The sequence below is a fragment of the Colletotrichum jinshuiense genome, chromosome 4 (assembly GCF_051148585.1).
Source record: "Colletotrichum jinshuiense chromosome 4, complete sequence".
In the NCBI taxonomy this organism is placed as follows: Eukaryota; Fungi; Ascomycota; class Sordariomycetes; order Glomerellales; family Glomerellaceae; genus Colletotrichum; species Colletotrichum jinshuiense.
Window position 1 is genome coordinate 531,939 of NC_139311.1, and position 19,362 is coordinate 551,300.

At 55.2% G+C, this 19,362-nt stretch overlaps 5 protein-coding genes across 5 annotated transcripts; 3 read left to right on the top strand and 2 right to left on the bottom strand.

The window, feature by feature from the left end:
* Positions 1-565: 565 nt before the first annotated feature.
* On the bottom strand, positions 566-3,350 carry EsH8_IV_000142 (mitofusin; the record flags this gene model as incomplete). Its single annotated transcript, XM_083265032.1, has 2 exons — positions 566-927; positions 980-3,350. 2 exons carry the CDS (start codon positions 3,348-3,350, stop codon positions 566-568), a joined length of 2,733 nt encoding a protein of 910 aa, XP_083123927.1.
* Positions 3,351-3,874: 524 nt separating this feature from the next.
* EsH8_IV_000143 (ESCRT-III subunit protein DID4) lies at positions 3,875-4,779 on the top strand (the record flags this gene model as incomplete). The annotated part of the gene is made up of 5 exons (XM_083265033.1): positions 3,875-3,880; positions 3,932-4,146; positions 4,207-4,267; positions 4,329-4,586; positions 4,645-4,779. The coding sequence occupies 5 exons, from the start codon at positions 3,875-3,877 to the stop codon at positions 4,777-4,779; spliced, it is 675 nt and encodes a 224-aa protein (XP_083123928.1).
* Positions 4,780-7,822: 3,043 nt separating this feature from the next.
* EsH8_IV_000144 (phosphatase 2C-like domain-containing protein) lies at positions 7,823-9,634 on the top strand (the record flags this gene model as incomplete). Its single annotated transcript, XM_083265034.1, has 2 exons — positions 7,823-9,079; positions 9,131-9,634. 2 exons carry the CDS (start codon positions 7,823-7,825, stop codon positions 9,632-9,634), a joined length of 1,761 nt encoding a protein of 586 aa, XP_083123929.1.
* A 2,819-nt stretch (positions 9,635-12,453) lies between these two features.
* EsH8_IV_000145 (Zn(II)2Cys6 transcription factor domain-containing protein) lies at positions 12,454-15,732 on the top strand (the record flags this gene model as incomplete). The annotated part of the gene is made up of 4 exons (XM_083265035.1): positions 12,454-13,085; positions 13,143-13,424; positions 13,479-15,268; positions 15,344-15,732. The coding sequence occupies 4 exons, from the start codon at positions 12,454-12,456 to the stop codon at positions 15,730-15,732; spliced, it is 3,093 nt and encodes a 1,030-aa protein (XP_083123930.1).
* A 1,393-nt stretch (positions 15,733-17,125) lies between these two features.
* On the bottom strand, positions 17,126-18,611 carry EsH8_IV_000146 (yeats family-domain-containing protein; the record flags this gene model as incomplete). Its single annotated transcript, XM_083265036.1, has 6 exons — positions 17,126-17,149; positions 17,330-17,397; positions 17,521-17,907; positions 17,977-18,125; positions 18,200-18,234; positions 18,600-18,611. 6 exons carry the CDS (start codon positions 18,609-18,611, stop codon positions 17,126-17,128), a joined length of 675 nt encoding a protein of 224 aa, XP_083123931.1.
* Between the last annotated feature and the right edge of the window lie 751 nt (positions 18,612-19,362).

The window sequence follows — 19,362 nt, forward strand, 5'->3', positions numbered from 1 at the left end:
GATGGGGGGGTTCGAGGCCCAACACTAGCTAGCTCCGGTCGTGGTCCGGACGGACCTCGGTACCTCCCAGGTACGTAAGCAACGGAGAGAGAGAAATTACACTTGCCAAAAGCTCACTTCCGGCAGAGTCCGCGTCCAAAGCAAGCTCATGCCCGAGCGAGCTGAGATGACGGCTCCGTCCTTCATCCCGTCGCTCCTAGCTTCGCATACCATCTTGGATCGTGCTCGACGACGCCCCAAGCCATGCTGCGCGTCAGCTGACGACCCATGATGGCTACAAACGAGTCACTGTCAATATCCGACCGATAATTTTACGAGAATTAGGTTATTTTTGAGCCTCTACGTATATGCCTATCGTTGTGTGTGTGCCACTGCTTTGAACGCGCCGTTTTCATGCAGGGAAGAAAATCCATCAAAAAAGGGGGGGAATAAACTCAGGTATAGGTGCGTGTAAGACCGTACAAGGTCGATTGAGGGGAGCCCAGTTCACCATATGAACGCCGTTCCATGCTATCGTAAGGTATCCTGTCACAAATAAGGGATGAGATGAGACGGGGGGAAACATCTAGTGAAGACCGGCAGCAACAGCGCCTGGAGGCGGAGTATCCAAGTCGACGCCCTCCACCATTGTCCTCTGCTGTGCGCTGTTGCGAACAAGGTTGCCAAAGTACTTGAGCGCAACCTCGCTTTCCTGTCGTACCTTCAGCGTCTCCTCGCGCCGGTTACCGAGATCCTTGACAGATTGCTCAAGGCCAACGCGGAGGTTATCGGCAGGGTAACGGAGAACCTTGCGGACTGAAGCAGAGATGCGTGTCGAGTTCGTGTGCACATAATCGACAGACTCCAGCTGAGCCGCGATCTTGGTTGAGAGACGGTGGGGAAGAGAGTTGGGGATCTGGTTGAGAATGTAGGCACCGGCTGCGAAGGCTGAGTGATTGTTAGTTAAACGCCATCAACAGTCATGGAGATAGAAACTTACCGGCTGCGACGATGCCCGGAATGACAAGCCGGCGCAGGTTTTCATTGCCCATGATCTTGGCCGCACTCAAGGCGTGGTCCAACCAGCCGCTGCTGCCCATCATGCGAGGCACCAGAGCACCCGCAAGAGTGAGGGCCATGCCCGTGCCGGCCATCTTCTCCTGTTTTTGAATAATCGTGTTCCAGTCAACAAAGTCCCAGAGCTCGGTAGGGACGTCAACGTTGCGAGCCATGGAGTCACGCTTCTTCTTGAACATGACATCAGGGCGGAAAATGAGGTTCTGATAATCGTCGCCCAAGTGCAAGATGCCGAGCTGCTTGATGGCATTGACACCGCCAACGGTTTTCGTCTTTGCGTGTTCCTCGCAGGCAGAAACCGACTCCAGGATGTAGGACATCATGGCCTCCTTAAGCTCCTCTGCGTATTCAAACGCGTTGAAGATGCCACGGTATGGGACGCCGTGGTTGTTGTCTCCAGCGTGGTCAATAGCCGAGCTCAGGGTTGTCCGCGTGTAGTCGTACACCTGCTTGCAAGTCTCTTCGGTAATCTTTTCAATCTGATCACCAACCTGCGCCGTTGCCTTCCTGCTTGACTCGAGCTGGGGTTCGATCTCCCTGAGTTCCTTTGTAACTCGCTCAAGCTCAGATTGAGCAACCTCCGAGTTGACATTGGCCAACACATGGACATCATTGAGGATGTTGAGCAAGTACGTCTTTGCTGGAGCCAACTTGGACCTGGCGCGCTTCTCCAGGACGAATCTCCGCAGGGACTGCTCGAGGTTTTCGAAATCTCGAATTTTCTCAATATCCTTGCCCTTCCCCTTCGGATCATCGCTCGGGTCGTCACCGCCACCACCGGAGCTGCCGCTGCCACCACCCGAAGGTCCGCCAGGCGGCGCAGGAGCTGTAGGAACAGCGTTGCTCGAAACGAAGTGGACGAGCTCCGAAGATTCCTTGTGCGTTCTCGGGCTGAGCCCCTGAACCTGGTCAAGGATCATCTTCTCGCATCTCTTCTTGTCTCTAATATTGTCGAAGCCATTCACCACGATGAAGAGGTACGCTTTCTCGGCGGCGGCAGCCCAGATGAATTCCTTGGCAGTCATGGTGAAATGGTTGGCAGCCGAGACCACAAAGACAACCACGTCAATCTCTTCCTGACGGGCAAAGACAGCTGTCGTCTTCGTCGTATCCGAGTTCAGGCCCGGAGCATCGATCAAGGCAATATCCACCACTCCATTGTTAAGTAGGGACTCGTCAATAGTCCGCACGTCCTTGACGTAAACCTTGCATTGAGTATATTTTTCATTGTCCACCACAAGGTCTTCCAACTGTGACAGCTTGTACACGTCGTAAGTGCTTTCGTTGTGCCTGTCGTAGGTAGCGTCCATGTGTACGGCATGCACCTCCTCGAGTCCTCCATTTTCCCTGGCGTCTAAGACCTCGCAAAAGATAGCCGTGCAAGGCTGCTGGTCTTCCGGTAAAACCTTCCTTCGGAGGAGAGCGTTGCAAAACGTCGACTTGCCGGCGTTAAGGTCGCCAGTGACAAGCACCTTGCTGGAGGTGTCTTCGATTCGTTCTCGCAGGTTGAGTAGGTGTCGGATGCTGGAGCTGATCTTGCCGTCCAAGAGGGAAGCAATGGAGCCCTTCTCGAGAGAGTGAACCAGCTCTGCTTGGTGGAGTGATCCCAACTTGAGGTCCAGCTTGAGAATTGAGAAATCCTGAGCGATCTGAGGGCTGACCAGTCGCGGCTCTTCCACTTGACGCCGCTCCTGCGCCTTGCTCGACTCGGCGCTGTCGCGAGCTTCTACCGATGTAAGAGATCGACGGATCGACGGAGGAGCAGTCGGGGACGAGGGGACGGAAGAAGCAGAGGCGGGAACGTCGCCGATGGTTGACCAAGCATGTGAAACGGTGGGGCGGGAGCCTCCCTCGGCTCGTTGGACGGAAGGATAATGCGCAGGCCAGGAAACATTCATCTCCTGCAACTCTTTCAACAGCTCGATGACTTTGTTGATCGAGCGGCCCAGTGTCACCCTGTGAGCATTGTACCACAGCTGGTGGATGGCGCCGGCCTGGCTACGCCGGTCAGCTTCGGAGAGCTGGCCATTGACAGGAGTCGGGATGTGACGGTCGACGGACGAGGTCAACACATCACCGTCAGCGATGCTGCCACCATAGCCCGAGTCGTTTTCGAGCAGAGATTGGAGGTGCGCCGCATGTGCCGAGGTGGACCCGGTCCCGACGGTCATGAATTGCGGTCTGCTCGAAGAACTCGATGACGGCACCGGCTGCTGCGGCCGGTCGGTATCGTCCTTTTCAACCTCCTGGTCCATAGGGGCCTTGCCCTTCTTCGAGAAATAATCTTGGCTCATTTTCGATCGGTTGATGGTGGAAGTAGCATGGTCGAGAAACGAGAGAAAAGAAGAGGTAGGAGTGGAATGTGGCGGCGAAGTTTTACAAGGTCGTGAATGTTTTTTCAGGGAAGCTCGTCATGTATGGAATTCCCAGCGCATGATTTTGGGCGGAGCGGCAAATTTCCCACTACCCGTTGTCGCGGCGCTTCGCCTATTGGCCAGACAGAGAGGTCGGAAAATGCCGCCGCCGAGCTACCTTATCTAATCACCTGAGCGGGATCCTGGTCAGACCTCCCAGCGTAATCGCTCTGACTTTCTTGGAATCCTGGTTTTGCCTGGCGTGGTTACGCCGTGCCAAGCTGCTGTACGTACCCATGTCCGTTACGTGAGTGCCAGGCAACCCGAATATCTATCAACCTCCACCATCGACTCCTCTCCACGAGACGAACGCTGTCGCTGTCATCCACCCCTCGATCGACCTACAATTCAAGTCGCCTATTTGATTCCCTTTCATCTGGAAAGCACCGTCTTCAGCCCCCACGATGAATGTACGTTGCGCGCCTCATCGCCGCCACGCCTCGGCTAATCTTGCGATGTAGATCTTGGAGTACATGTTTGGCAAGCGCGTGACGCCCGCGGAGCGTCTGCGCAAGAATCAACGCATGCTAGACAAGGCGATCCGGGAGCTGGACCAGATTCGAGTCAAGTTGGAGAAACAAGAGAAGCAGTTGATCACGCAAATCAAGCAGAGCGCCCAGAAAGGGCAAATGGGCGCTTGCAAGATCCAGGCCAAGGATCTGGTCCGTACACGGAGGTTGGTTACTTGAGAGCCCTCTGACTGTTTGACGTTAGTACTGACGAGTTTTCTTGACAGGTACATTGAGAAGTTCTACGGAATGCGCAGTCAACTGCAAAAGATCTCGCTCCGGCTGCAGGTAGGACGCCCGAAAGATGCATCAATTTGGAAAACACCGACTGACACGGGTTGAACCACAGACATATCGCACCAATGAGCAGATGATGCAGGCCATGAAGGGCGCAACTACAGCCTTGGGAAGCATGAACCGATCGATGAACCTACCGGCCCTTCAGCGTATTGCAATGGAGTTCGAGCGCGAGAACGATATCATGGACCAGAGACAGGAGATGATGGATGATGCCATTGACGACGCTATGGACGTGGGTGCCGAAGAGGAGGGCGATGAGGTGGTAGAGCAAGTTCTGGAGGAGATCGGAGTCGACCTGACATCGGCGGTAAGCATTCGTGACAAGTCGGAAGCGGGCATTCGTCGGCTAACAATTGGCGCTGCAGCTCGGAGAAACACCGTCCGGAATGCAAACCACGACAGTACCGGAAGCAAGGGTTGCTCAAGCGGTCGGCGGAGGCGGAGGCGCGGATCCCGGCGACGACGACCTCCAGGCCCGCCTCGATAGTCTCAGGCGGTAGCCGTAGTAACACTCGAAAGTGCGGCCACGATGTTTGGTGGAGAGAAACGATGGATGACGGGGAGTCCTGGGCAGCTAGTTTGTTTTGTCACATATGGAATGGAGTCACAAGGCTAAGGGTAGGCGCACTTTTTCTCTTGCGGGCGTTTCTTTCCATGCAGTATTCTTCCGTGTGTCGGTCTTGGTAGGTGGGCTCTGAGTTGTCGCTCGAAAGGTTGCGTCGGAACATTGCGTCATTCGCGCATCGATTGCCCCGCTGGGACGCCCATCCGACCCGTTAGACTGAAGTGCTGCTGCCTTCATGGGTCATAGTCTCGCATACATGTCTGGCTGTATTTTTTCCCATTTAGATGTGTTCCAGGCAGTGATATGGGGAATACCGATTGGGAGGTGGTTTCTCCGATATCCGTCTTCTCTATATGTTACAAGCCCCTGTTTTTGTTGTTGTGTGACACAGATGTTCAAATAGATCAAATACACTCATGCTCAAATCAAATCAACAACCTTATAGGCCCAGTGGACAAACGTGGATGGACGGAGGATCCAGACCACAAATTTCCACCAAAACACCAAAACAACCATGGGTATATACACCTCGCAGAATGCCATGTCGGCAGCGTCGTTCCGAGTCAGCATACCGCTGTCAGTAGCTTGTCCAGTACTCTTGCAAATGTGGGCCATAGCCTACACGTGTATTATCAGGTATCCCAGTCCAGTTCAGCCCAACCCAGCGGGACCCCATGGTCTGGACCCCATTTCTCCGAACAACACATCGTCTGCTATCTCCTGTACACACAGTATAGTAAAGCACGTACGATGGGAAAATGGTCTGTACCTTGGACGGACCTCATCGTACTCCGCTTCGTTCTAGGTGTTGGAGCTGAGCTGTCATGCCAACATGCTGTCAGGTGCAGGTTAAATAAGGCAACACTATGGTGCATCTGTTGCGTCATGCGAATGGCCTCCACCGCATCTGTACCTACCATAGTATTGGCGCCTCTGGCGGTTTCTCATCGACTTTCCCCAGACCGAGCCATTGGGGACACTCGATTCAAGCCCGGCCTCTTTCTAGCTCTGTACAGACATGCGAGTTATAGCAGCCATCGAGCCAAATCTAAGCTTTCGGGGTATGGCCGTCTTGTGGCCGCAGCAGCAGTTGGGAGCAAATGTATTTCGCAATCTAATCATATGGGCTGCTTGAAGCGCATTGAGGAACGCAAGGTGCCCTCCGCACGGAATGGCCCCGGTAATCCGACGGTGCCTGGAGCGGAAGGTGGCCGTGGAGGTGTTTTTTGAGTTGTTCATGTAGGTAGCGCATGAGAAATTCGTTCATGCGACAACCATCTCGATTGGGATTTGTCTCTTTGAAACACTGTAAACTTCTCCGATCAAAAGCAGAGTAGCTGGCCCGGTTGGGAACATGCACACGTACCTAGTAAAACAAAACCCTCGAGGTTAGGATAGGAGGCAGATCTTGCCTGGAACTTTGGTACTGCATGGAGATCGGCGTGAGACACACCGGGTCTGACTTAGCATCACTTCAGTGTGCTGGGTTCCAAGAGTGAGGTCATTCGACTTCCATCCAGATCCGGCACCTCAAATCAGACGGGGGAACGGCAAGCAAGGGCAATCCGCGGTAAACCCCCCTAGAGTCCTTTACTCGACTTTCCTCTCAACTCACCCCATTCTTCTCCGTCTGTCCCGGTCTGGCAACAAGTGGTCGTAAACTCGTTTCTTGGGACATCAGGCACCGCAACTTGGGAGCCGTCAAAACCCCTGTATCGATCTTGGCTGGGATTCAGAACCCGCTCAACTTTACCGTCCCTTGCCTTACCTCCTCTTACAGAACCCGATGCAGGACACCCTCGCCTCACCTGAGACTTGACAACGCAACACGCACAGCAGAAGAGAGCTTGCGCACCAAACCATCGCAAAGCTTCCCTTCCTTTAGTGGCTCTAGAAAAGAGTCTTTTTCCTACCTAGGTACCCATCTCTTGGATAGGTGCTTGCCTTACGTAGCCTGCCCAAACTTCGAGGCAAGGGAAGCTAAGGTGCCTTTGTTGCAGTAGGCAGGAGCTCAGGCCAAGGCAGGGCCCCATAACGGAGCACAGGTAAGCGCCACTAAAACGACCCTGCGAACCGTTCCCGCCGCTTTCACCTTTACCTTGCCCTTCCCCTCCAACCAACTCTCCCCTCCCCCTCCTGTGTTGCGGAGACTGACAAGGAGCGGCCAAGAGCAACATTCGCATCTACATCAACTCAGCACTGCCTAACCTCACCAACCCCCTCACAGACGAAATCGCAGTATTTGCCATCTCCTTCGGCAAACTGCATCTCTGACACGCCATCCGTGCTTTTTGTCCCTTTCTATACGTCCACCACGACCTCGGCCCGGTATTCCATCGCGTTGGGTACGTCACTTTTGTGAGTATTGTTGCGTCCACCATCTTGATCCCCCCTCCAGTATCAAAGGCAGCCTACGTCACCCATCACCCCGGACTACCTGAGCACACAAGCACCATATGTCTGGCGTTGGCATGATGCATGCTCTCATATCTTGTTCGAATAGCTTTGCCTGCACCCAATCCTCGCAACATCTGGTTCCGCTGCAAGTCTGCGCCTGTACTCCCTTGTAATCCCATAGCGACCAGCTGGTGCCTCATGACGCCTGCCTCCCGAAGATCAACACCACTTACTTTGCCCTTGCCGCCCTACGCCTCAATCCTCTCAAGACCGGACCCAAACTTCTGTCTATGCTCCGGTCGGCCTCGGATCATTTTGCCCCTTCATGAACCCGACAGCCTTTACTTCTGTTTAGCACAAGACTAACGCTGCGCTCTCCCTCCTAGACATCACACTTCGCGACATCCCGCTCCCGACGAACCCGACGACCCAAACGAAGAAGACAACATCGCCCCGACACCATCAAACCCGACTGATTTTGAGCGCGGAACGGTACACTTGACGTCTCTTCAAGGTTCTTTAAACTGGCAGGAAGCAAGCGTCGCAGCCTCTCCAACCAGGGGAGTGGTCTGCTGACTAGAATGTTCGGCGGCGGCTCCAGCTCGGCTGCGTCCAAGGCGGAGAGCGACTCCAAAGAGGAACGCAAGTCGCCTTCGCCCGACTCTGACAAGGGCGGCTCGATCCCGACCAAATCATCTGACCAGGCCGCCAGCGGCGACAAGAGGAGTGGAAACAGCAGTCCTCCGGGACGGCAACAGGATGGCGCCGCTGATAAGAAGCGCCGTGCCAGCGCCGTCCAGAGCAAGACCGCTAGCCTACTGGCCCATGCCAAGAATACCCTGAACTTCTCCCAGGTCGGCCGATCCAGTTCGGATGTGAATTCGCAGACACCTCTGCAGAAGCTCGGCAAGCAAGATCCCGCCCTCGTTGTGCCTCAGGGCCAACACAACAACTCGGCTGGAGATTCCTTTCCCGGCCCGCGCTCAACCTTTCGTGTCGGTGTCTGGGAGGACAGGAACAAGAAGTGCCGTCGCACCATGGAGGACACTCACGCTTTTCTGTACAACTTCTTGCACACTCCTGCCCCTGTTCTTGATATCAAGAAAAACGACTCCTCGGTCGATGAAAAGGACGCGGTCGCCCAGGATATGGTTGAGACCGACAATGGTTACTTCGCGATTTTCGACGGTCACGCCGGCACTTTCGCCGCCGACTGGTGCGGAAAGAAGCTTCACGTCATACTGGAGGACATTATCCGAAAGAACCCGAACGGCCCTATTCCGGAACTCCTAGACCAAACGTTTACCTCGGTCGATGCGCAACTGGAAAAGCTTCCTCTTAAGAACAGTGGATGCACTGCTGCCGTCGCTGTGTTACGTTGGGAGGATAGGGTGCCGAGTGATCGCTCGGCGACTGGCTCTCAAGCCATTGCTCCAGCTACTGCAGCTGCCGCTAAAGCTGCCGCCAAACTGGCGTCAGATGAGCCTGCAGACGATAAGATGAGCGGCCCGGAGGCCACACATGCAAAATTGAAGAGTTCGGCCAGCCGGCAGCGTGTCCTTTACACGGCCAACGTAGGAGATGCCCGTATCATTCTCTGTCGTTCGGGCAAGGCGCTTCGCCTCTCGTACGACCACAAGGGTAGTGACGAGAACGAAGGAAAGCGGATAGCGAACGCAGGTGGTTTGATACTCAATAACCGCGTCAACGGCGTTCTGGCTGTGACGAGAGCCCTTGGCGACACCTATATGAAGGATCTTGTCACTGGGCACCCCTACACAACTGAGACCGTCATACAACCCGAGAGTGACGAGTTCATGATTATAGCTTGCGATGGAGTAAGTTTCGTGCCCCCAAAACCGACGGAAACCTGCTAACCGACCACTCAGCTTTGGGACGTTTGCTCCGATCAAGATGCCGTTGACCTCGTTCGCAATATAGAGGACCCTGTTGAGGCCTCGAAGCTACTGGTTGACCACGCCTTGAACCGTTTTAGTACAGACAATCTGTCCTGCATGATCGTTCGGTTGGACAAAGAGGCATTGCTGGAGAGCCAAAATGACAAGGACAACGCAATTGGAGTTGAACGCCCCCCGCCAAACCCGGCCAAGGTCAGCGAGGCCGATAAGATTATTCGGGAAACAAAGCAGAAGATTGCGGAAGGCGATACCCCTGCCATTGGTGTCTCGGCTAGCAACAGCGGGCGTGGACATGATCCGGCGTCGATCGACAACGGCGACTTCAAGCCGACGACGCTCGATGGAACCCTTGAGGAGGAGCCAGGCCCCATTGATGAAAAGGATTCACCCGAGGTTGCTCCCGACGAGCCTGCTGCTGTTCTTCCCGCAGAGGTTGAGCAGAAGGATGCTGCGGCGACAAAGGAAAGCTCTTAGGCTCAGTCAAAGGAACAATTGCGATGTCGCAGAATTTTGGAGGGCGGATTCATACACAGAGCTCACGCTCGTTTGGGAATTGGGGCGACGACCACGGAGCCGAGGCAGACAATATTCTGACAATGGATACACGGGGCGACAGTGCAAGTTGTTCAGGCAAAGGACCGCGAGGAGGCTGAGATTTATGGGCAAGCAAACACAAGGCAATGAGGCGACCCGCTGTTGAAAAGGGCGCTTGTTGTAGGCTATATGTACATCTAGCTATCACATGGCTTTTATCCGCGGTCCAGTTGTAATTACTATTGACTGTCTGTGAAACCCATCAACCCTGCGTCTGTGAAGTCCACCGGCCCTGTGCTCTGTAGTGTGCGTCTCTGTTTGGACATATCGGCGGTGTAACAAGCGTCAAGGTATTGAATATGTACTCAGAATTGGAACAATATCAAGAGAGCTGCCTAGAGCGAACTCTGGCCAGCAAGTATAGCTGTGTAAGAGGGCGAGACTATAGTTGCAAAATGCTGGTGTCACAGCTCGCAGCAGCTGTTGGTGCTTGGGGAGGACGGTTGGGCTGGCCGTCAAAAGCACACGCAATCCGAGTGCGCGCGTAAATAGCTTCTCGAGCAGAAGGAGGCACTTTTGTCTTGTTGTTTGCTTATACATTGACCCGAATCAAGCACCTTTCCGCACGGGCAATGATTTCAGCCACAGGTACATGGGCTACCCCGCGTGCCCGGCCACTGTAGGTAGCGCCAGCATACCTACTCTACTCAATGATTATGGATTCGAACGATAAGATGGACGACAAACCACGGGATAAAAGCAAGTACATAGCCCGGTACCTGCATAGAGTTCCATCGGCCGGGTCACTTTCGGCCGGGAGGGATGATCAAGCCACCGGACTGGAGGCTCAACGTTGCCATTATCCCGTCAGATCTCTCAACGTGTCGACTTATCGAGACAGACAAATACACTAGATGAATGGTATGGGACTAGGAAACCAGATCTGCGACGGAGGTGACGGGCATGACGGGTAGATCGGGGAAAGGAGAGGGCAGAATGGAGGAGGAATGCTCGGATGCCGTCAAAGGTGAACGTGACCAGCTGCGCCCGGCGTCAACGTGACCATGAGCTGTCGCAAGTGGTGGCGGGAGCTTGGGCGAGGGCCAGGCGGGACGGAGAGACGGGGGACGGACTGGGACACACAACGGATTGGTGCAATGCAAGGATGACGCGGGGAGGGGAATGAAGGGGGGTCGGTTTCTGAGGTGCCTCGATGGTATTAACGAGGGCCATCAACTGTAAGATGATGAATTTCAGGTTGTTGGCAGAAGTCAAAAAGACACTGGTTGGTCCGGGCTTTTCACCAGTGCCAGTTCCCCAAGTAGGTACACACATCCCCTCCTCTCTCCCCAAGCTCCGTGCCCCTGGGGCGGCCCCAGGCTCCATGCTCCATGCTCCATGCCTCATGCCTGCTCCGTGCCCCATGCTCTACCTAATATAGTAAGGTAGGTAGGGCTCTCCATGGCGGGGCAGTGTTTCCGCTGTTAATACGGAGCATTCTCTAGGTGAATAGAACAAGGCGGCACGCCGCCAAAAGTCATGTAGGCCGTAGCCATTGGCCACTTCAGGCGACCTCACCTTGCTTTCCAGGTTTGCTTACACCGAAGGCGCCGAGGATGTGCTGGAACCTCTTTGGCGCGGCACCGGGCGTTGCTCATGCCCCTCCGCCATGCCGCCGGGGTTGGTTGGAGAGACCAGGCAGGATCGGGAAGGCAGAAATGGTGCCTTTTCTTTTCTTTTACCTAAGGTAAACAACTAGGCACAGAAGGTAGCTATTCGTTCCATTGAAAGCTGGAGGAGGCGTGCCTCGTGTTCAATTTTCCATTCATCAATTGAGACAGCTTAACGGCCAAGCGAACCCCAATCACCTCTTGGGGGTGTTTTGTTTCTTCCTTTTCTTCATCTCAATTGCATCGTATTCTGAGCAATCCGTCATCCCACTTCCCCATGGCGTGAACTCGCCCAAGGTTACACACACCATTGCCTTGTCTTGTTCCATCCTTCCATCCCAATTTGTTTCTTCCAACCCCCGCCAATCACAGTCCGACAAACACACATCCTCGTCGATAGGGATCGTTACCCTCCAGTCTTGTCGATTGCTGGCTGGCGTGGAACACACGCCCACATGCACGCACACCTTGTCTGACCGAAAAGCTGGCAGCCAGCAGCAAGCCGTCGTCGACATTCCTTGGGCTGGACCAACTGAGCCGAGACCGAAGATAAACCCTCCACGCCGCCGGGCGCATTGGGTAGGTAGGTAGCCGACCCGAGTGCGCGGTGTGTGTGTTTGTGTGTGTGTGTGCAGCGCAGCGTGCACGAGTACCCATACGACCCGGGTTTGGGAATCGTCTCCGCGAATACCAGACGAGGTAATCGCAGCTTACTTTTCATTCTTCCCTACAGTCGGTCCCACGTCGCATCCCCTCGCTCGCTCGCCCGCCCGAGAGTTGCCGCAGAGTACGTATCGAATGCCACCTGCCTAGCTTACCTTACCTTGCCTTATCCTGCCCCAACCCCGCACTTTAGCTTGCTTGCCAGCGAGCGGCCAGCCCAGCCGGGCGCTGCAAAGTACTGAGTACCACCCACCCCCAACCCAGCCAACGTGGACCGACAAAAAAAACCCACGCCCCGCCGGTGGCTTTTCCCGTTTATTCCCCCCTCCATAATCCCGTTGCAAACCGACCTGACCGAGTCTATCCTCCAAGAAATCCAGAATCGTGCCACCAAAATACGATTGCAGCACGACTGCCCGGCCCATCATGGCCCAATACGCCGTCCAAGCCGCATCCAACCTGAGCCCGACTGCCCCGACCACACCCTCTGTCGCCGCTGCCCCGGCCTCGGCTGCCACCCAATCCGCCCAGCACAAACGCGTCTACCAGGCATGCATACCATGCCGCCGGAGGAAAGTCCGTTGCGACCTGGGCAGCGTCGATAATCCCCACGAGCCGCCTTGCGTGCGATGCCGCCGCGAGAGCAAAGAATGCTTCTTCAGCGCCACCCGACGAAAGCGCAAGACCGAGGATGGCGAGGAACCCGAACCCGAGGACGTCGACGACTACACCATCCGCAATGGCCGTAAGCGCGTCCATGTCAGCGGCAGCCCGCCTGTCGCCATCGACCGCCGCCTGTACAGCGAGGTGCCCCTGACCCCGGGAGGCTCCCTCGGTAGGAACCAACCTCTGCGCCGTCCGACCGACCCCGGCACCTCCCTCGGCGCCGCCACCCCGAGCACAACGAGCCAGGCCGACAGTCGCCGCACCGGCGACTATGTCATCGACGACGAGCCCAACGCCCAGCTCGAGAACCGCGAGGCCCAAGACCTCATGCGCCCCGGCGTCTACGGACCCCACGATGCCTTGGATCTGCTCTATAAGGCCGCCACGGATAGGTCAGTCCAGCTTCGCCATGCCCAAGAAGCAGCTGCTTACCACCCCCCGGCCCACAGCCCTGGGACCAACAACCACAAGCGTCACGAGAGTGTTGCTTCTATACCGGCCTTGCCACAGCAGCCTCGCATCGTTACCCCGGGTGAAACAATGAGGCCCGCCACCAACGGCCGTCCCTCTGCCCCGATCAAGCTCGAGCAGCAGCCCATTGACCCGGAGCTGACGAGGCGGGACCTTTCTGGCGAACCTGGCTATAACGATGCTATCAAGGCCTGGGGGCGGTTCAGGTTTGTTAGGGCTGGCTGGTTCACCGCGCAGGAGGCCATCGATTACATTGACTAGTGAGCTCTCTTATGCGTTATGACTTCGCGCCGCATCATGCTAACAGGTATTAGCTACTACGAGTACCTCTCACCACTGACGCCCATCTCACCCCCGACTTTCCGCAATCCTGCTTCGCACATCACCCTGCTGACGGAAGAACCCATCCTCACCATCACGCTTCTCACAATCTCATCAAGATATCGCAAAATTCCTGGCACCGGTGGCCATTGCAGGTCGCATGCTATCCACGAACAGCTCTGGACCTACCTTCGCGGCATGATTGAGAGATGTCTGTGGGGCCAAGAGGCCTTTGGGGGTGGGTTTGCGCCCATGGCCGGAGCATCATCGCTTCCCGATGATCAGACGAGCAGCACGGCTCCTTGGCGTGGCATGAGGAAAGGAAGCCTGCGGACGCTGGGTACCATTGAGTCGTTGATGATTCTCACCGAGTGGCACCCCCGCGCGCTTCACTTCCCACCGGCCGAGGCCATCGACGAGCTTATGCTCCCGTCGTACGAGGGCAGCGACCTGATCAGCACCGATGAGAACGGTAACCAGCGGCCATCCGCGAATATCGGCGGCAAGAGACTCGACAGCTGGCTCGAGCCCGCCTGGAGGAGCGACAGGATGTGTTGGATGCTCCTTAGCACCGCCATGGGTCTCGCGTACGAGCTTGGCGTGTTTGATGACATCGATGAGATGTTGCGTGACGGCGCCATTTCACGTCCTGAGTACGAGGAAGAGGTGTACCGCCAACGCGCTTACCGCATCAAGCGTTTGCTCTTGATCTACCTGACCCAGCTGGCTGGCCGCCTCGGCTGGACAAATATGGTCCCAGAGGCCCTCCGCAAGAGCGACCCGGCTGTGACTCGTCGCCGTCCAACGTCGACAGAGGGTACCACGCCCGGTACCAACCCGTCGTCCATGTCCAACGCATTCAACTACATTCCTGATCTTGAGCTCGACGACCAAATAATTCACTGCTGGGCCGGAATCAGTAACGCCATGCACATTGGCAACGAGAAGCTGTTCAAATCGCGCAAGCACACAACCGACATTATCCAGAGCGGGAAGTATACCGAAGCCCTGAGAGATTTCCAGCCGTTGCTTCAAGAGTGGTGGAAGGAGTTTGAGCGCTACAGACTGCCCCCTTTTATCAGGCACATTCTCACCATTGAGTACGAGTATGTGCGCATCTACGTCAACTCGTTGTCTTTACAGGCGGTTGTCGAGCGGTGCACCAACAACGCCGGCCACACGGCACATGCTGGCCACGGCGCCCACGGCAACCACAACGCAGGAAGCGCAGCCCAATTATCGCCCCAGACACAAAACTATTTTGGCAAGCTGCCTCTTGGTCAGCTGGGCGGCTTCGGCGCGACCGATCAGGAGTACATCAAGGAGGTCATCAGCGGCTGCCGTAACTTGCTCCGGACCGTTGTGGAGGGTCTTCTCCCAGGCGATTACCTCAAGCACGCCCCTGTCAGGACATACTTCCGCATCATCAGCGGTGCCATGTTCTTGCTCAAGACTTTTGCTCTGGGCGCCCCACGGTCCGACGTCAAGCTTAGCATCGACCTGATGGACGAGACGGTCAAGGCCCTTCGAAACTGTATCGTGGATGATGTTCATCTAGGTATCCGCTTCGCCGACTTGCTCGACTCTCTGACCAGTCGGCTTCGCAATCGGTTCATCCAGGCCCCGGCGCTGGGGCAGATTGGGTCTGCGGATGGTCGGAGTCCAGATCCGCATGGAGTCACGAATGGAACCACCGCTGCCAATGGTCAACTGGCCAACGGCGGTGATGGTCACAGCTGGGTCAACCACGCCTCGAAGCTACGGGATGGACTCAACGCACATGGTGGGCCTCCCCCCTTCCCTCTTCCCCATCCCCTCCCTTCCGCAATGATATCAGCAGCTAACCAGGTGACGACAGAGGACCCCGCCAACATCTCCGCAACGCCATTCGATCTCAGCACAGGCAACTTCCCCTACCCATCCGGTGCGGCCTCAGTCCTCAGACCATCCACCCCCGCACCACCACCTGAGGCCGGCGCCAGCGGCAGCGGAAGTGGGCATGGCAACAACGCCGCATCTTCCACAGCGGGAGCAATGGACGGCCTATTTGACTCGACGGACTGGAACAACCCGGGTAACGAGATGTGGTATCTGCCACCCGGCCCAGCCTTCTTCCAGAACATGGATAACACGGCCGTCGCCATGACGGCCGAGGGCGTCAACGTCGGCGGACTCGATTTACTCGAGTACATGGCCATGGACACGGGGTTCCCCGTCATCGACGGGGCCGGCCCGTCGTTCCCCTGAACCAGGCAGGGAGCCAATGCCATCCACGACCATTCGGGACACAACCCCCGCCCATACTCCAAGCAAAAAGGAGGGGGGGTAAAAAAGGGGGTTTATCGATTATGAAATCGAGCCCAAGTTACATTGGCAACGAGGAAGAAAATGGTTTACACAAAAAGACAACGGGACTTGGGAATCGGCGCTCTTGAAGAATAAAAAACAAGAACGGCAAAAAATGGAAAGAAAAACAGAGGCAACTTTGGTTCTAGTTTTTGGATTTTCTTTGGGGGTGGAGGAGCAGCTCCAGCAAGCATGCGTATATATATATTGGTTCGCTGCCTTACCTACGTCCCTTACGACGAGAGGATATGATAGGTGGATAGGGAGGGATATGTACTGGTGTTTTTTGATTTTTGATTTTTCGGTTGTTTCTAACCTTGATTCTTTTTAATGATGGTGCGGGCAAGAGTATGATTTAGATACCCTTTTATATTTATTTTACTGTTCGAACTCGACAAGCCGGCAGATGCTTCGCTCGAGCATTACTATCATCTTGGCACACAAAGACTTTGGTCTCGTTTGAAAACAAGAACTCTGTGTAAAATCCGTTGCCTACAATCTCGACGAAGCAACCCGCGGAGCTTGCTTCCGCCAATCACGACAAGACTCTTTCTCTTGAACCTCGTGCCGCCGTGTCGCACCGGCTCCAACAGCACTCCCCCGCTCCCACCAACCCGACTGTTCTCTCACATGTCAGTCAACAATCCAAAAGGGCTGGCGCCCGCTTGAAGCCACCTCCAACTGTATCTTGGGATCGAGAGCGGTACTCGCCTCGATCGTGGCAGGAGAAACGAAAAACATCACTCATCAATGGCCGCCGGTTGATCGGGGACCGACCACACGACTCAGGCATGGCACCAGGAAGATATAATATGATTACAGTGAGGCTGCAGGTGTTGGATTACCCGTTACTCGAGGCAACCGGGAGACGCCTCCGGGTCTTCTTCCTACGTCTAGCCCCGCGCCCGTCTCCCGTTTCTCTCAAGCTTCGCCCAGTGTCGTAGCTTCGTTGCGGACCCTCCTACAGATCCAGATACAAATGATACCTTTCGCATGCACGCAAGACCCCGCGAGTGCTTTTTTGGTGGCATACATAAACAGACACACGCACACGCACACACACACACAAAAACATAGAAAGACAAAGGACAACCAAACAAAATCAAAGCATGGAGCCGTAAACGCCTAGCCAATGCCTTTGGGAAAGCGAAACAGAAAGCCTAGTGCCACCACCACAGCCCTTCACGTGAGAACCCATTCATCGGTTTCGTCTGTCAGATCGTATTCGATTCGGTTCGCGTGGGGAAATCGAGGGAAGTGGAGGAGAAGCTGATCTTCGCGAGTGACGGGTAACCTAGCTGACGAGGCCCTTCTTGCTCTTTCGTGTCGAGGGCGCAACGTCGTGGTTAGCGGCCGGTCTTTGTAGTCTGGCCAGTCCACGTCCCATCCCATGTCCAGTCCAATCGATCCTTGCGCACGCGGGCATGCATCCCATATAGTCCGAAGAAACCAGGCCTAGGCTCAGGTGCGTCTAGAGCCGAATGTATTGTTTACTCACCAAGTAGTCCCACAAGAGCTTGGTCATCTGATCCGACATCGTGTAGAGATCGATTGAGAACTCTCCCGCTATGACGTTGTCAGTCATGTTTCGCCTTGCAGTGCCGGTGCCAAGTCGACGCCTCCATCTATAACGCAAGGAAAACTGACCGGCCAAAAGGTCTGCACCAGGGGAAGCAGGCGTAAGCTCACCATCAACATCACTCTTGATGTATGTCTCCGAGGTCTTGTTATCATTGATAATCTGAATGACACGGAGCAAGTCGTCCTCGTCAAGCTTCTCAAGAGCCTGCGCGATCTTCTCATAATCGTACTTCTGAGCACCCTTCTTGCCGGCGCCGCCCTTCTTCTTGAGGCGGTCATCGTCCGAGGGGAGAGGACCGGTCTCGCGGAGGATCTGCTGGAGAGCCTGCGAGGGGTTCTTGAAGGAGACGGTGTGCTCGGCATCATAGCGATTCTTGGCGAAGTTCAGATCGTGGGAAAGGGTTTGCTTCGACTTCTCGGTGATGTAGCAGTCGATCGTCATGTCGAATTCACCCCATCCCTCGTTCTCGCACCTGAAGGGAGCCTTGCTGAAAGCTGGAGTAAAGAGTGGCCATTAGCGGGCTGTATTATGGGAAGGAACAGCAGAAGGTGGTGTGTACGAACTCTGCGTGGGGTTCTCGAAAGAAGGATGGAGGTTGTAGACAACCTTCTGGAAGCAGTCGGCCGGGTGCTCCTCGCCATCCTCGCCAATTACGTAGAGAACGATCGACCATTTTCGCATCGGGAAATCTTCGACGGGGGAGGGTTTTTCGCTGGAAGCAGAGCAAAAGAGCGAGGTTAGCTTCGGACTCGGAAGAGGAAGGAGCTCTCTTGGGGGGACCCTTACATGACATTTTGCTCGGTGACGAGCCTGATTTTGCGCTGAATAGGCTTGTTAGCGGTTGAGCGAGACGAAGCAGCCCGAGAAGAGGGCTTCTTCTTCTTCTTTTTCTGGGCCACAGCCTTTCGGGGAGCCATGGTGGTAGTTCGCGACAACGTGTGTAGCCAGAAGATTTGGGAAGGTGGAGGAGGAGAGCAAGTCAACAAGACAAGAGAGTAAAGAATTGATGTTTGCGCGCAGCCTGGGCGCGCAGGCTGCCTTGACGACAGACCATGATCGCCTGGCCGGCAGCGCAAGCTGTCGACGCGTGGGTGATGGATAGGCAGGGACGGGATGGCGATGATGTCGCATAGGGACGCGACAGAGCGCGCCGACGACACGGAGCTAGATGAACAAAAGCTCTTACCTCGACAATCATGATGGACGTTTATCGCAAGCAAACCCAAGGAATTGAAGCAGTATGTCGTGGTCAGGCGGGGTTTCAAAGTGCACCGAGCAGCAAAGTTGGTGTGTGAAGTTCACCAGATTGGGATTTGGAGGTTTGGGACTGGAAGGCTGAGAGCGACGCTCGGACCATACGCCCAGGGTGTGGCTGGAAAGCTCACCGCGTGCAAGCGTGAAGCGTGTTGCGGGGAAGCAAGGACTTTAATTGAATAGCCGTCACACCTGCTTGCCCGGGCTATACATCACTCATTCAATACATACAAAGAAAGCCCAGTCGTGAAATGGCAACTAGTACCGGCACAAACAACATACAACTCTTTTCAGCATCAGCAGATTGCCTGGCACGCATCACGAGCATCACGAGCATAGAATGACAAAGACGCCAGCATCTGCAGACCTGAAGGTAGAAGGGAGGGGTATGATTCTACCTGTCTATTTGCTGATGGTGCATGTCTAATCAAATGGGAAGGGACTTTATTCTTGTTGATTTGTGCTGTGTAGAGTGTCTTGTTCCTAAGCCTTGATGTTATCCATCCACTTCTCAAATGCCAGAAAACAAACACCACTCGGTGCAAGTCTCATTGCACTCTCCAGCTTCTCCTCACCGAAGTGATCCAGCCTGCCACGTGTTGGGGGGGGGGATGTAAAAACAAGTTTGACAATAGTGCTAGTTTCGGTAATGGTGCAGGGGGCAGTTCCTATGAAAGCCCGGCGCATTTGGGGGG